Genomic DNA, 16,102 nt, shown 5'->3' on the forward strand with positions numbered 1-16,102 from the left:
AAGACATAACAAGGCGCACGCCGAGGGAAGAGACGGATTAATAACAGGCAATGATCATCAACAGGGAATTTGGGGTTTCCATCGGTCTCTATGCCGATCAGTCAGGCAGGGCTATCATCCCCTCCGGGACCACGTTGCTGACAGACTACGGAAGAGTCTAGCTGTGACATGCCTTAATCGGGGTAACAAGCAGCGAGTTCGACATTGAACTGGGCGAAAGTCCACGAGGGATTGGTGCTTTCTATCATCAAAGGATGCATGCCTGGAAATTCATATCGGCTATGACGGCACCGAATATCAAGTCATATGGCTACGGCTCGTCGGACGTGTAGCCGAATCACCAGGATCAGCGACAACCAAAGGGCTTTTTGGCCACCAGGGAACGGTGTGGTAGACTATGACATATGACATAGTAGTTTAAAGGGGAGGAACACTGATGGTGATGATGGGCAACCCGTGGGGGAAACGGTGACTGTGGGGGAATGGGGGTGAGAAAAGTGAGGAGAAGTCACATCAAGATCCTCTAAGCTCCACCACCAAGACACTAAGAAGCGAAGCCACCGGGAGTTCGGAGAAAGGTTGAGCGAGAGCTCGGGCTTCCAGGGTATATCAGCCCTTTTCGTGGCCGGATACAAAGGTACTGACCTAGTGGATTGCATGGTGGTCTCGATAGAGTCTCGCTACTATAGAGCTTATCGAGAATTGCAGTTGTTGGGCGAGGCTGAATCTCAGATCTCGCCTTGAGTCAAGGGACGTGCAAATATATATTCAATGATTTCGCAGCTGTATCATGCTTTTCGTATTCCGTGTTGAATCTGGAGCTCACCACACCAGACCAAATGCCTGTCCATAGCGTGTTGAAGAATGCTATGCAACCTTTTCGAGTCGGTGGTCGACCCCATCCAATAGATGCCTTTCTTGTTCCCGTGTCATGATATCTCGCAATTGATATTCCATGCAATTGGATCCGTGAGATTATTGCGGCCGTTGCCACTGAATAGCGACCCCGGCTGACGCTCATGGTATTCGAGTGCTAGCAATACCATATCCCGCCTATGGCTCACCCCAAATCTCATCTGCAATCTCCCTGATCAAAGCCAACTTGGCAGATTGATCCTCATCGCTAAGAGGATACCCACTCTCGTGGGTACTAAATCCGCATTGAGGACTGAGGCCGATACGCTTGAGGGCCTCTTCGCGCGTTTGCTTAGACCCTTCGGCCACGACATCAGCAGCCTTATAAATCCTCTGCTTGATTTCCTCTTTATCTTCCAACTTGCGCAACTTGGTACTGATCGCGCCAATAATGACATTCTTGTTCTTGGGGAGATACTTCAGGGGCTCGAAGCCACCAGCTCGCTCCGTGTCGTACTCTAGGTAGAAGGTGTCAACGTTGAGGTTCTGGAACAGCTTGCTGGCGATGATGTCGTAGGCTCCCTCAGCGAAATGGCGCCCGCCTATGAAGTTACCGCGGCACAGGTGCACGCCTGTGTGTAGGTCCGAGGGAATGTTGGCGAGTGAGTCGTTGTAGAGTTTGATGTAGGCGTCGAGTAGGTCGTCGACGGTGCCGACATTGTCCTTGTCGGCGGCCCAACCGTCGCGGAATTGGTTTGAGCAGAAATCTAAGGGGTAAAGGAGGTCAATATTTCCTCATGAGACTTGGAATTGGTGTGAAGGAGATTCACTGACAAGCAAGACCTGGGTCGTCGAATTGGACGTTTCTTAGTCCCGCTTCATAGAGGACCTCCAACTCCCGCGCATAAGCAGCAGCCACGTCCTTGAAGTATTCAGCTTCGCTAGTATATGCCTCTGGAGTGTATGCTTTGCCCTGCTTGTATCTCATATGGAACCACTGCAGTATCAAACAAGTCAGTGACATCTCAAGCTATCGGCGGGTAATCAAATGCTCCACCGAGCCGTGTGCAACACTTGCGGCTGGGACATCTGGTGTGAACTTCAAACACCACTTACCGCCGGTGTGATCATGGTAAGCTTGATATTGCCCCACTCCTCTTTGGGGACAAACTCTTGCACGAGTTTCAACTCATGCAAATTTGATTCGGTGCCATTATGTCGGATTTTGGTGCCCGCAATAACCGAATCACCAGGCATGACCTTGCGGTCTTTTTCAATCAGACTGACGACATCAGGGTGATAGAGACGGAACATGCTAGCATCGGCATCCTGTAGACGAATCGTGCCATCAAGTTCGTCCCAGAAGAGGCCCCAGAATCGGGTTCTGTTGAACTCTCCACTGCCGACACCCTTGTATCCCAGGTCGAGTTGGGTTTTGACGATGTTGCCGACAGCCTTCTTCTCAACAGCGGGGAGCCCCGCCTGCTCAGGGGAAGTATCTTCATCCCGGATCCTTGCTCTGACATCGAGAAGGTCTTGGGGACGCAGTAACGAGCCCATATGCTCGGCCCGAAAGGGTGGCGCGTGGTGTAGCGTGCGACTGGCCATGTTTGGCGGGGTTATGCGTTACTAGCTAACTGTCCTTCGAGGTGAGATTAGCCCTAGAACGAGTTTCAAAGGTCCAAAGATCAATGTCTCAATTGTGCGACAGAACTTGGTTGGAATGGGCCAAGTAGATTTCTTGACCTTGCCAGCCAAAGAACAATGGGTGGCAGCCCCACCACATTTTGGACCGGCCCCGCTGTGTTTGAATTCTTCAACTTCCAGTTGAGAGGAGATCTTGAAATCGTGACGTATGATAGAGTGCTAAGTAGGGGAAATCCCTTAATTCTTCTATTGTGATACATGCGAGTAGTAGCTATCATCAAGGAAACTAAACTATCTCGGAGAAATCCATGCCACTCCACTGGACTTGCGTATTTCTTTGCTTCTTAATTTCGAAGAAGTTGAGCCAATCACGTGTCTTGGCTTGAAGAACATGGGTGGCACCATATCAAACCGAGACCTATCACGTCCGTCACCAGTGCCTTGAAGGCGCCGGAGATAACGATACCGATACCGATAGTGAGGATGAAAAACAGCTTGCTTCGATGCCAATGACTTTATAGCCACATTGGCATTAGCGTTCACGCCGCTTCAAGTGCCAATTTCAACTTCCGTCACCGACTTGTCCCTCTCTTTCAACACGGACATAGCTGGCCTTTAAATGCGGTGTTTTTCGCTCTCTGCGTTGATGTTAGCTGTTATCAATCAAGGCGTGGAAAAAAGGTTACTGACCGAGTCTCGAATAGAGCATATACAATGCCATCTGATTGCACTCTTGAGTACCGGTGATGGTCACTAATCGTTCGTTGCTATTGTCTTGTGGCTCGTTGATCTTGATAACGCTGCCACTCAGATGTCGAATTTCATTGATCTTGGCACCTCCTTTACCGATGATAGCGCCCACCATGTCGTTCGGAATGTAAATCTGCTGGGTAATGGGCTGTCCTGGCATGGCATGGGGAGGTTGAGCTGCTTGGCCGTGTGGTCCAGGTTGGGGAGGCATCTGTCCATAAGGAGCCGCATGTTGGGGTGCACCACCATAGCTTGGAGTCCGTGGAGTTGGAACTGCACTGGCAGGATACGGCTGAGGATGTTGTGGGTATGCTTGGTGGGCCGGACCAGGTAACTGCGGTGCCCCATACGGTTGAGGCGGCAGACGCTGGGGAGGGTGTGTATTATGCTTCTTGTACGACTCGGGATGTCCAAATTGACCACCAGCGGGTTGTGGGACGTAAGGCACCACTTGCATGCCGCCAGGGACGACACCAGCAGGTCCTCCACTTCTTGTGGCGTATGAAGACGCTGCGGGCCCACCAAAGCGCTCGGTGAGTTGTTCAACGAGTGTAACGGCTACATAATATGTGGCAATATGCACAGCATCAGCCACTCCAAGAACCACCAGTGACCGTTCGGTTGAAAGTGGTAGACACGCATCAGAAGCATTGAGACGTGCACCTGATGCTTCCTGGATCTCACGTATGCGAACTCCAGACTTGCCAATGATGGATCCGATCAGGATGTGGGGAATGAGTAGTCGGAGAGGGTAAGTTTTGGATTGAGCTGTGGACGGTGCTTCGAGAGGTTCATTGTTGAGAGTTCGAATAATCAAGCCAAATGCCTGATTCGAGTCAGTACTCCGGTAATAGAAATGGATTCAAGGACAATGTTACCTTTGCCACAGCATCTTGTGCACCACTAACAGTCAGAATACGCTCGACGGCACCGCGTGAATAGTCGCTAACGGTACACTTGGCGCCAGAGAGTTTACGAATCTGAGTCACATTTTCTCCGCCTTTGCCGATGCAGGTTGCCGCTTCCGCACTGGAAATAACCGCTCGAATGTGAATCCAATTTGTCTCGTCTTGTGTAGGCATTCCCTGAACATCAGGCACAACGCGCTCATTTTGGGAGGCTGTAGAGAGAATTGGCTGCACATCAGAGGGAAGCGCTGGCAGGGTACCATTAGTACCAATAGGAGTAGGCAGGTCGTTTTGCGCCTCTGCCGATCCGTTTGTGACGGGCATAGGTGGTAAGGCATGTCCTTGGACAGGTTTAAAGTCTTCGGCGCTGAAAGTGGATCCAGGTTCAATTCCTTCAGAAGGAGGCTCCTCCTTGACCATTTTGTCCAGCGCGGGACGTTTGGCCTCTGGTAAGTCAGTCGGGGCGGAGGGGGAGGATGGATCTTCCAATGGTCTTTTTGTCGAAGCCATTGCAGTGGTGGATGAGGGTGAAGCAGACATGTCGCGTGACCTTGGACAAGGGGTGGAGTGGACACTTGCAATGTCAAGTGTAGATGGATCTCAAAATTGATTTATTATTGATCTCGAGTATTATGTACACCAGAGGGAAACCCCAAAGAAAAGGTGCTGGTGCAGAGGAGAGGATTTCGGAGGGACCAAATGCGAGAAAGGACTGTGAAGGTGGGAGGGTTGGAACTGGAAAAGGTGTGTGGAGAACTCGGGCTCTCGAAGAGAGGGTTGGATGATTGAATGTAAGTGCTCTGTGGAGGTCGGAGGAATGCAGGAAAGGATAGATGAGGTGGAGGATGCTTGAAGAGATGGATGGAGGAGATGATTCAAGTCAGGTTGAAAATAACAACGCTTTCCAGGAGCAGATGGTGAGGTGACCGGACGATGACCCAGACTTTGTTTCCCTTTTCCTTCGCGGCGCAGGAATAACAACGAGCCTCGTACTTAACTCAGGAGAACAACAACCAAGAGCAAGAGGCCCTTGAGTAGAGGAGAAGCAGGCGCAGGTGTGGTCGTCGATGATTGACAAGGAGGAAGAAGCAGGGAGTTAGAAGTAGAAGTAAACCGAGGTGGAGTGGATGTTCAATTCACTTTGCGGGTTTTGCAGGGGAAATTGACAGATGCCAAAACGAGCGTGTGAAGTTGGAGTAACTTCTACCGAGTGTTTGACATAAAGCGACTGCTGCGACGACACAATCAGGTGCAAATGTCGACGATGAACAATGATCTGAATGATGGAGAAGCGACCCCAGGTGTCTTTGAAGTGATTGTATCTCTGCTTCCACTGGGGAGGTTGCGACCAGAAAGAGGAGATTTCGCTTGCCGCCTGTGCCAAGATATTAGCTTCCTCACGTGATTCAGGCAGGCCTTGGTATCCGCAGCGAGTCATTGATTTTGTATGTGGTGCATCACTTCGAGTCAGGGTTTTGTTTTCAACTTTATGCACGAGTACATGAATGAACATTCGCGCATCCTATTCTCATTAACACTACATACAATACAGCTATCTACCGTCAAACCAGCATCATACCTTCAAGGTACACCAGTAGTTTCCAATAGGTGTACATTCATCTCTGTTAGTCCACTCAAATGGCTGTCCAGCATTCGATCAGGTCTTGATAGCGTTTTGCTTTCGCTTTTCATTCAAGACACGCTTGAGTAATGCAGCCGTCTCCTTCTTGCGAAGCGCTTGTGCCTGCCATCGTTCCCGATCCTCAGACGAGAATACCACAGATCCACCATTCTGGCTAGCCCGGAATCCTCGATGTGAGCGGACACTACTCGAAAACTTCGAATCTGGTGTTTGATAAACACTGCCAGCGCTTGCTGGTGTGACCGCGTTGACCGAGCGACGCAATCTTTGTGGCGTTGAAATGGCATTGCCACCGTTGAGTCTTTCGCCATTAGTGGTAGTCGATGCGGTGGTTGACGACAATCCCAATTTCTTCAACTGGCTCTCAAGTAGGTCGATATCTGCACTCTTCTGTTCTGCCATGGCCATCATCTTTCCGACTGTCTTTGTCACTGCTTCAACTGTAGGTTTTCTCTGAGACGGTGTTCTTCCGAATGTGCTAGATCTTGGATTCGACACCTCAGATGCGCCAGTCTCGGCGAGCTTAGCCCGAAGAATGACAATACTGTCTTCCACTTGCACGAGCTTCGACTGGACCGACGCGGAAGCTCGACGAAGATCGTTTTGAATCGACGACTGCTCTGCAGAGAGTGGTGCATTCATGCTGGTATCTTCACTCGTCAAAGCACTGAGAGACTTTTTGATAGACGTCAACTTTGCTCGGAGTTCAAACAAATTGTGACCAAGAAGTTGTTGGCATTGCTGCAGCTTCTCGCTGAATCCGTCGATTTGCCCTTGCTCCAGAGTAGTCGATAGAACTACCTGTCCTTCATGCAGACGCTTTATATCACCCAATAACCATTCGTCATTCAACGCGTCCATCGGTGTCTCTGACTTGAGTACACTAGGCCACGATTGATTGGTAACTTCCGGTTGTTGATATTGCATGAATGATTTTAGCGAGCGCACGTTGATTCCCAGAGTGTAAATCATCGAATTGATGTCAGAATAAAGCCGCTCGATTTGCGCAGGGATCCCAGTTTTCGTTGTGTCTTCCGGTGCCTTTGGCTGGTATGTCATAAAGTCATCAAGATTCGGCGTTGGGTTTATTGGTCTCTCGAGTTCTTGTCTCAATCTGTCGTCTTCATCATCCTGCAGCGTAGCAAGCTGTTCTTCTTCTTCCTGGGCTTTCCGTCGAATTGCTTCGTCCCGCCGTGCCTTCTCTTTCGCGACTTCCTCTTCCTTGATCCTGGAAGCTTGCATCGCAAGGGCTGACTGTTGATACTCGGCTTTTCGCTGATCAATGACAGATCGTGGATGGGCCGGTGCACTAACAGACCTGGATGCATCGACACGCAGTCCATCAACTGGGAATACGTTCCTCACCGGCGAAGGAGACCGAGGGCTCTCGTGAGGCTTTGGTGGAGGGAATATTGGTCCTGATCGTCCAACCTCACCAAAAAGAGGCCGAGCATTCTTCGAGCCAAAACTGGTCGCAGTCACTTTGGTGAACAAGCCACCAGTAGGACTGATTTCGGCGCTCCGGTCTCCACTCTTAAAGGAGCTCTCGGGGGATGTTTGTAATTGTTCCTGCTGCTCGTCGACACCGTCTTCCTGTTGACTAGATTTTTCAGCGACCTCCTCTCCACTGCCTTCGAAGTCTGAGCTGAAGTCTTCTTCATCTCCTTCCTCCTCGCCGTCACTAGGTAACTCCTGGAACCGCCCTTCATCTGTTTGCTTGGCAGAAGACAAGAAGTCTGGGGGTAATGGTACATCATCATGTTTACTTGTGGAGGATGGAGATTCCGGGGGCAATGGTGCATCATCGGGTGGCGTCTTTGATGCAATTGAGGAAACTGAGGTATCTCCTGCAATATATAAGGGCTTGCTCATTGGATCTGGTGGGAGAGGAGCCTCAGGCACAGCGTTCAAGTCCACGGACTCGTCATCACTTGGAGGTTCCTGTTTGATCTCTGGCGCTTTCTTCAACACCTCAAACGTGTTGGATGGTTGACTCTTTTGCACATTCGCAGGTGTGTCATCGCTGCTCGTTTTTGTCCCAAATAGAGTTATGTGGGAAGGTGCAGGCGTCTCTTTCGGCGTCGTCGAAGGAAGTGCACCAAAAGACCATCCAGAACTAGTCGGTGGTGGTAGAGGAGTGGTGGTTTGATTGCTCGCATTGCCGAAAAGATTTGACAGTGGTGGAGCTGGAGTAGTTTTGGGTTGGTTGAGCGTAGCAGGAGGTGTGACCAGTGGCCCTGGTGGTTGGCTGGAAGGACCATCCTCTCCTCTTGCAGAATCCGAGTCGCCCTTACTGGTCTCATCACCCATCTCTGATTCTCGATCGTGAGTGGGCGACAGAGCATCGTTGCTGTCATTGATCATGTCGTCCAAAGAGGTTCCGAAACCAAATCCACTCAGCTGATCTGGTTTCGGTCCATCATCCTTTGCGCTACCATCCCCTTGGAACGACGACTGGATTTTGAAAGCTCCACTCGAGCCTCTGAATCCCGTCGAGCCAATCGGTTTGGCGGCAGTAAATGGAGACGTGGAAGCCGTGTTTGCACCAAAGATATTTCCTGATGATGGTTGTCCGAATCCAATCTTTCCAGACGCTGTGCCAAATGGACTCTTGGAGTTCTGATCTGCTTGAGCTCCCCCGAATGGAGAGAGTCCGCTCGCGTTGGAGAAAGATGAAAAGCCAGATTGTGTAGACGTTGCACCAGCCGCACCGAAAGGACTGGCTTTCACATTGGACCCAAAGGGTGAAGGTTGACCAAATGTGGAAGCACCGATGCCTGGGGAAGCCGTTTGGCCAAAGACTGAGGGTTTACCCAGAGCACTGGATGAACCAAAAGCTGGTGAAGAAGTACCACCAAAGGCTGTTTGACCAAAGCTTGGTGCACTAGAAGCACCTGTTCCTGTCCCCGTCCCCGTTCCCGTTCCCGTTCCCGAACCAAAGCCTGTTGATGTCCATGACGGCTTCGCTGATCCGATAGGGGAGGAAGTGCCAAAAGCCGGGGTCGTGATGTTCCCAAAGGTTGACTGGGCAGAAGGAGCGCCAAAACTAGGCTTCGCAAATGGACTCGCATTGGTAGTCGCTGTTGTTGGGGGTGCTGCTGGCGTTTGGGAAAGGGTGCTGGTCTTACTAGTTACTCCTTGCTGAAGAGCCTCGACAGTAGCGAAACCAGGATATGTAGTCTTCTCCCGTACTGAATCATTATGAATGACCCACCATGATACCAGTATACCTTCATTGTTCAAGATGATCAGATTCGGGACGGGACCTGTAGTTTCCAGGATTTCTGGGTCGGATGGAATGGGATTTGGGACCTTTTCCGTACTCGAAAGGTCGATTGCCATGCCTATTGGCGAGGTATCTTGTTGGTCAGAAGATATCGGTAGTTGTGCACGTCGTGTGTCCTCCTCGATCATGGTGGTGGTGAATGCTGGGGCCACAACACCCTCTTCTGACAGGGGCTTGGTTGTTCTAGTTACCAGGCCCACGTCGGTTGAGCTTGTGGCTGTCAACAGCAGGAGTTCCTGCAAACTTGGCTGAAACCCTCTGAGTCTTGATATGAAATGCGCAGAGGGTAGGCGCTCCATACCAAAAGGTAACAAGACCTCGGGTAGCTTCTCGAAAGTGAACGTCGATTGCTTTGGATCCCGGGTGATGATGTAGTACTCGGATGGTTGGTTGCCGTCATTCGTACTGTTTGGAGTGTATATGTTAAAGAAGGTATCATTCTCAAGCCACGAAATGGCGGAAACATGGACGTCTGTAGGGATGGAGGTTGATTTGGGTATATTTGCGACAACACTGCCATCAGGCTTCAACTGTAACGCATTGCCATCTGCCAAGCCCGCAACCAATTGTTTACCTTTATTGCTCCAAGAGACACAGCTGACGTTACTTGCGAGGACTGTGCCATTGGAACCTGAAGCCAGACTACCTGCTTTAAGATCTGCAAGCATCAAGCCTCCATTGGAAGTGACAAGAGCAAATAGCCCAGGCGATGCTGGATCTGGATTTGGCACAAGGGCTCTGAGGGTTTGGCCATCTGTAGTAATAGTCACCGCAGGTTCCAAATTCCCACTCTTGAGGCTCTCAACTTGAAAAGCCAATACACCACCCTGTGCTTCGGTGGATGCGACGAGGACGCTGTCGTCGGAGGAAAACGCAACTTGTGACAATCGAGAGATGGGGATTTCGATATCTGGTTCGAGGGTACGCCCTTGACCACTTTCGGGTGCTTGGAAGGTTTCTCGAACCTGGGATGTGGAAAATACGTAAAGAGCATCAGGGCCAGCAGCGGCGAGCAGGCCTCTGGAGGATGCCACTGATAGCAGTGATGATGAGGGCGCAGGCAGGTCGTCCAAAGGCCATGGAGATGGAAGAAGTTGGACCTTGGCCTCGCCATTAAGGGCAGAGAAGCCAATGCTGTTGGTCTGGATCTCTTGCAACTCTGGGCCGTCGCTCATATGAAGGCCAGCGGAGCCCGCAGATGAGGCACTTGCGGCGGCATTAGAGAAGCTGAAAGCCATCCTCAATCTAGGAAGTTCCGTGGAGATAGATCGTCGCGCATTCACCGAAGGAGAGGGAGAAGAGGGAGAGGATGAAGGAGCGTGAGCCTGCGCGTGGGCATTTGAGAGTGACCTGGTTGGGGTGGGTTGTGTATTCAAGTTGGTGAAGGAGTGTCTGGGAAGAAGAGTCGGCCTCCAGAGGGAAGGGGAGCGCTTGTGGTCAGCAATTTTGAAGAAATTGCTCAGGCATGTACTCGATGGCGTGTCAGGATATTTGAAGTTGTGGGTTAGATAACTGTGTTTTGGTGTTGGCGGAGTGGATGTGTAAGTCCAGATTGCCTGTGGGCTGAAGGCATGCAATGCAGGCTCAGGCTGGTTGGTGTTGGTGATTTTTCTGGCAGCCAAACACTGGCGGCTTGGGACGCGACTACCGCCAGTGTCAACGAGAAGTCACGTGATTTCGCCCGCGAAGCTCTATTAGTCGGAAGTGCACATTGTGGCTTCATGGTTCTCCCTACTTTATTCCTCTGGCTTCAATCAAGTTCGTGATTCTCCCTAGTTTCTCAGAACCCGTTCTCGGAAACTTGACTGAACGTGCACGGGCACAAGTGACATCCCACCCAGCCCCTCTGTGTCCACGTGGACTTCGACAAGGTCAAAGGTTATGTGCCTCTGCATACCCACATTATGCCGGTGACAAATGCTTCCTGTTTTCCCGTCTGGGCTTACCACGAAGGTAATGTTGACCACTCTCTTTATTCTATGGACGACTTCAGTGGGGGACCATGACCATGGTATCGGGGTTAATGACCTTTCACAACAGTGATGTTATCTACTATGCTTCAAACCCAACAAGACGTCTGTGTTTGGCTCGTGGCTAGAATGCTTTGAACCAGGCGTTCCGACTTTCAGGATGTCATACTAATGCGACCCAGAAATCTGGATCCTCAGGACTGTAGAGACCATGGGCAATTGGCGAATACGAGGTGGAATTCTGCCGTGTTGCCAAATCCAAATGCTGTGCGGTATCAGAGCTATCCCAGGATTGGTCTTTCCAAAGCTCGACTTGCTTTCCATCCTTGTGCGACCGTGCGATTTAGCCAAGAGACATCAATAATCGAACCTGAAGGCTGAGCGGGGTTGAAACCGGCCCGCAAACGTTTCGCTGACTCAAATTCGCCCGTGTCATGAAGCAGTGACATCCACCGGATTCTCTTTTTTCGTCCTCCAAGAAAGATATGTATTGGCCAAGTCGACCATCTAGCCATTTCGAGATTTTGACCTCGGGGCTTTACATGGATTTCTCCGCAAAATCTGGGGATTCGAGACAGCAATTAGTCTCACCCCGCATTGATCTTCCCCATTTCTTCTCTGGCTGGGCACTCACGAATCTCCACTTCCACACACTTCTGGTCCAACAGCACCTCCACCGTATCCCCAGATTGATCTTTTCATTGGACGCCATCCCCGTGAACCGAGGGTCACGACGGAAAACAGATTCCAGACAGATAACAAAGTTTGTTTGATTTGCTAGTGGTGAGCGATCCAAGCTCGAAGAAATACAGAGAACCATGGCAAGCCTGACAAGCATGAGACGCTAGTGACCAGCCGTGCCGTCGGCGACCTCTTGTTAGATGTTGTCTCGCCACGTAATCCCAGGAGGAGCTGAGGGATTGTTTGGATCGCTTCTCCGGTAGCTGTCCTAGCTTCGCTTAACCTTTACGACCACCTGCCACCGGCTCGCAAGTTGGGGATATGAACTAATGTCTTGTTCATTTCCAGCTCCATCAAGATGGTTCTGATCCATCTCAAAATCCGCCAGGGTCCTCGTCTAATTGTTGTCGGTGCACCTTGGTGTTTGTACCCGATCAGTGACATTCAGGTAGAACCCTGCAGGGCTCGCCTATAAATTTACTTATCTCCCCACGGATTCGGTACTCAGTCCCCCCTGATCTGGTCAGACTTGTTATTCCCTTCTGCCATATATTGTTCGCACATCAGTCTTAACCATGGGGAAGTTAATCCCAAATGCTTTCAACCTTGCAGTTGTTGTCTATGTGGCCCTTGGGTCCACCGCCTGCTCTTATGGCATGGCCATCATTGGGTAGGCATCGCGGTTGTGATCATCAGCAACGTTGAGCTGATGTAAACCAGCTCTACCATTGGACAGCCAAGCTTCTATACCTCTCTCAAGCTTGCCCCTGCTGGCGAACCTGGCTATTCCCGCACCGCAGAATATATTGGCGCCTTTAACGGTAAGTTTTAGATTTTGACCTCTGTTCGTGCGTTCTCCCTGGTCGCTGTAGCTAAGTGTGATTCCTGTCTAGGTGTGAATGCCGCCGGGTCGGCGATTGGATGTGTCGCATGCTCTTACCTTGCCGACAAGTTCAGTCGGAAGAAGACTATACAGTGGGCGGCAATGGTTCTATCGATCGGTGCTGCCATCTGTGCCGGATCTGTCAACAATGGCATGTTCATGGCTGGCCGCGTTATCAACGGCCTCGGAATCGGCGCCTTGGTCACGGCGATCCCAATGTCAGAAGAAAGGAAGAAAATGCCAGTCACACTTTTTCTAACTTGCTCAATAGGTATCAAGCTGAGGTCTCGACCCCCGAATCGCGAGGTTTCATGGTCTCCATGCATGTGGGTACAACAACTCGATCTGTTCTCGCTCTCGCTGATCATTACTAGGGCGTCATGTTTGCCGTCGGATATTCACTTTCAGCATGGCTTGGCTTCGGCGTGTCATTCATATCTACCAGCGGATCGCCATCTTCGTTTCCTTGGAGATTCCCGATCGCTTTCCAAATGGTGCCAGCACTTGCCCTGCTGGTTGGATCTCCCTGGTTGCCGTATAGCCCTCGATGGCTCATGATGCAGAACCGCTTTGACGAGGCCCACGATGTCATCAAGAGGCTTCACGCCACCAAGGGTGATCCTCATGATAGTCTTGCTCGAAAAGAATTCTACCAGATGAAGAAACAGGTCGAACTTGACCGTCAGATTAAGGCCACCACTTCGAAATGGGAGATTTTCAAAACTCCAGCAAACCGTCGGCGTGCTATAGTCGGCTTCCTGCTCATGTGGAATAATCAATTCACGGGTGTCTTGATTATCGCCAACTATGGTATCCTCCTATACATTTCTCTCGGCATGACTGGCTATATGCCGCTATTGCTCACCTCGCTCTGGGTCACTTCCACCCTACCAGGAAACTTGTTCTGTGCTTTCTATGTCGAAAGATTCGGCCGTCGAAAGTTTATGCTCATTGGTCTGACTGGCATACTCGTCTCATTGATCTGCGAGATTGCGCTTCAAGCAACCTACCTTGGAACTACCAACCGAGCGGGCCAAAACGCTGCCATATTTTTCATCTTCCTGTGAGTAATTTTGCAAACTCTTTTGTCAGAGCAAATCAAGAATACTAATGACTGTGCTAGATTCATTACTCCTTTCTGGAGCACATTTGTTTGTCTTCCCTGCCCACAGCGGTTTATCGTGGTTACTGACTTGTTGACGTACAGATGGACGCTAGTCAATTTCTCTACCTGTAAGTTCTGTGATGCAAGCATATCTCAAGATCATTTTTCCTAACCTGTCCTTTAGCTCCGAGATCTTCCCGACCCACATTCGCAGCCAAGGTATGGGTGTCGGTATGTCTGGCCTATATCTGGCAGATATCATCCTGCTCGTCGCCGGACCTATTGCACTGGATAAGATTGGCTGGAAGTTCTTCCTCGTCCTTATCGTGCCGACCGCATTCAATATCGCCTTTGTATACTTCTTCTGCCCAGAGACCAAGGGGCGCAGTCTGGTGAGTCCACAAAACGACTGCCGTCTGGGTGTACAGTAGCTGATTCACTTTACAGGAAGATATCAATGCCCAATTTGGAGAAGCTGTTGCTATTCGTTTCTATGGCGCGTCGGCTGAAGAACAAGCCGAACTTGAGAAGGCTGCGATGGAAGATGAGGAGAAGGAACTCCACGGTGGTGGTCACGGGACATTGGATGACAAAGCTGCAACTACTCAACAAGAAGTTGTAACAGCCGCGAAGGCATAGATTCACATTCTGGGTACCACTACTGGAGGCTGCTCCCCAGAGCCATACCGGTACTGTTTCGGTGATGTCCTGTGGGTATATATTTGTCAATGTCAAAGGATATAGTATCTAGGTATCCCGAAACATATCTCTACCTACCGACCTTAAGTACCCAGTATATTCTTCAATGTTATCTTTGTACAATCGGCGAGAGAAGTAGTTCAATCCCCGAGCTGTAAGCACGACCGTAGGCGCTTGGCCAACTTATGTCAGGCTGACCGAATGATTCACCGTACCACAGCCCACGTGACCAGGTTTTGGTCGCGTTCAACTTGCAGTGTTGCGCATGTCGGCTGCCTTCACAGTTCCATGTGACACTGATCATTTCATAAATCAACCACATCAGGGCTCTTCCTCCTCACCTGCTTTTATCTGCGTTTCTTCCGACCTCCGCACCCGCTCACTTGAATAACACAACCCTCGTTATCCTCCCGTCAATCACCGAGCCTTCAATCCTTCGCCATAGGGTGCTCCTTGCCTCCGCCGCGATCATGCCAGGCTTTGACTTCACAAACTACAACCGCAATGCCGCATTGCATGCACGAGGTGTGCCTCTACCCAAAGCCACAAGTACCGGTACTACCATCGTAGGATGCATATACGACAATGGTGTTGTGGTGAGTGGATGGTTGCATCGGTCCCCAAAAGGCTCAGAGGCTAATTTCAACTTATTCAGATTGCCGCAGATACCAGAGCTACGAGTGGTCCCATAGTTGCAGACAAGGTCAGTGTTCGTATTCGGCATTGATGGCTAGTTCTAACACTTGCTAGAACTGCGAAAAACTACACTACATCTCCCCCAACATCTGGTGTGCTGGAGCAGGAACTGCGGCCGACACTGAATTCACGACTGCTTTGATCTCCTCCAACCTCGAACTCCATTCTCTATCCACCGGTCGGCAACCTCGCGTAGTCACCGTCATGACTATGCTGAAGCAACATCTTTTCCGATACCAGGGACATATTGGCGCATACCTGGTTGTGGCTGGAGTTGACCCGACGGGAGTGGGATTGTTCACAGTCCATGCTCACGGTTCTACGGACAAGCTGCCATACGTCACCATGGGTTCTGGATCGCTTGCTGCAATGGCAGTCTTCGAATCGACGTGGAAGAAGACCATCAACCGAGAGGGAGCAATCAAACTTTGTTCGGAAGCCATCATGGCCGGTATCTTCAACGACTTGGGGTCTGGAAGCAACGTCGACGTCTGTGTGATCGAGAAGGATAAGCCATCGCAATTATTGAGAAACTATATCACTCCCAACCAGCGGGTGAAGAAGGAACGCAACTACAAGTTTGCCCGGGGCACAACAGCAGTACTGAACGAGAAAGTCATCACCAAGGAAGATCTGGGTCGATACATCACCGTTCAAGAGCTTGGATCTGGCAGTGATTCAGACAGCCTCGTGGTAGTGGAGAAGATGGACGTGGATGAAGTTTGAGATGGCTCGGTCTGAAGAGGCCGACAGGCTCTTCTACTTGTAACACCAGGCCCAAGTGCAATTGCCATTTGAGCAGATGCATATCAGACTTTAGGGTTAAGAGCAATTGTGCATCCAGATCGGCGCTTGGTGTTAGCTGGGCGTCAAGGCATACCCGGCCATGGTGTGCACTATCGGGATCAACCATATATCTGACGCATTCCATAAAAAGGGTTTATGCTCTCTGAACCGGGTATTCAACGCCAATTTGCTCT

General features: G+C 50.5%; 5 protein-coding genes across 5 annotated transcripts; 2 read left to right on the forward strand and 3 right to left on the reverse strand.

The window, feature by feature from the left end:
• Nucleotides 1-1,053: 1,053 nt before the first annotated feature.
• Nucleotides 1,054-2,463, reverse strand: LTR84_005871 (uncharacterized protein; the record flags this gene model as incomplete). Its single annotated transcript, XM_064849435.1, has 3 exons — nucleotides 1,054-1,622; nucleotides 1,690-1,852; nucleotides 1,972-2,463. The coding sequence occupies 3 exons, from the start codon at nucleotides 2,461-2,463 to the stop codon at nucleotides 1,054-1,056; spliced, it is 1,224 nt and encodes a 407-aa protein (XP_064703659.1).
• A 721-nt stretch (nucleotides 2,464-3,184) lies between these two features.
• LTR84_005872 (uncharacterized protein) lies at nucleotides 3,185-4,670 on the reverse strand (the record flags this gene model as incomplete). The annotated part of the gene is made up of 2 exons (XM_064849436.1): nucleotides 3,185-4,078; nucleotides 4,131-4,670. The coding sequence occupies 2 exons, from the start codon at nucleotides 4,668-4,670 to the stop codon at nucleotides 3,185-3,187; spliced, it is 1,434 nt and encodes a 477-aa protein (XP_064703660.1).
• A 1,147-nt stretch (nucleotides 4,671-5,817) lies between these two features.
• LTR84_005873 (uncharacterized protein) lies at nucleotides 5,818-10,326 on the reverse strand (the record flags this gene model as incomplete). The annotated part of the gene is made up of 1 exon (XM_064849437.1): nucleotides 5,818-10,326. The coding sequence occupies one exon, from the start codon at nucleotides 10,324-10,326 to the stop codon at nucleotides 5,818-5,820; it is 4,509 nt and encodes a 1,502-aa protein (XP_064703661.1).
• Nucleotides 10,327-12,314: 1,988 nt separating this feature from the next.
• LTR84_005874 (uncharacterized protein) lies at nucleotides 12,315-14,366 on the forward strand (the record flags this gene model as incomplete). The annotated part of the gene is made up of 9 exons (XM_064849438.1): nucleotides 12,315-12,409; nucleotides 12,460-12,560; nucleotides 12,633-12,840; nucleotides 12,894-12,948; nucleotides 12,997-13,685; nucleotides 13,746-13,773; nucleotides 13,830-13,855; nucleotides 13,912-14,119; nucleotides 14,175-14,366. The coding sequence occupies 9 exons, from the start codon at nucleotides 12,315-12,317 to the stop codon at nucleotides 14,364-14,366; spliced, it is 1,602 nt and encodes a 533-aa protein (XP_064703662.1).
• A 530-nt stretch (nucleotides 14,367-14,896) lies between these two features.
• PUP1 (proteasome core particle subunit beta 2) lies at nucleotides 14,897-15,848 on the forward strand (the record flags this gene model as incomplete). The annotated part of the gene is made up of 3 exons (XM_064849439.1): nucleotides 14,897-15,022; nucleotides 15,082-15,129; nucleotides 15,177-15,848. 3 exons carry the CDS (start codon nucleotides 14,897-14,899, stop codon nucleotides 15,846-15,848), a joined length of 846 nt encoding a protein of 281 aa, XP_064703663.1.
• Between the last annotated feature and the right edge of the window lie 254 nt (nucleotides 15,849-16,102).

The sequence above is a fragment of the Exophiala bonariae genome (genome assembly GCF_035927105.1).
Source record: "Exophiala bonariae strain CCFEE 5792 chromosome Unknown scaffold_22, whole genome shotgun sequence".
Taxonomy (NCBI): domain Eukaryota; kingdom Fungi; phylum Ascomycota; class Eurotiomycetes; order Chaetothyriales; family Herpotrichiellaceae; genus Exophiala; species Exophiala bonariae.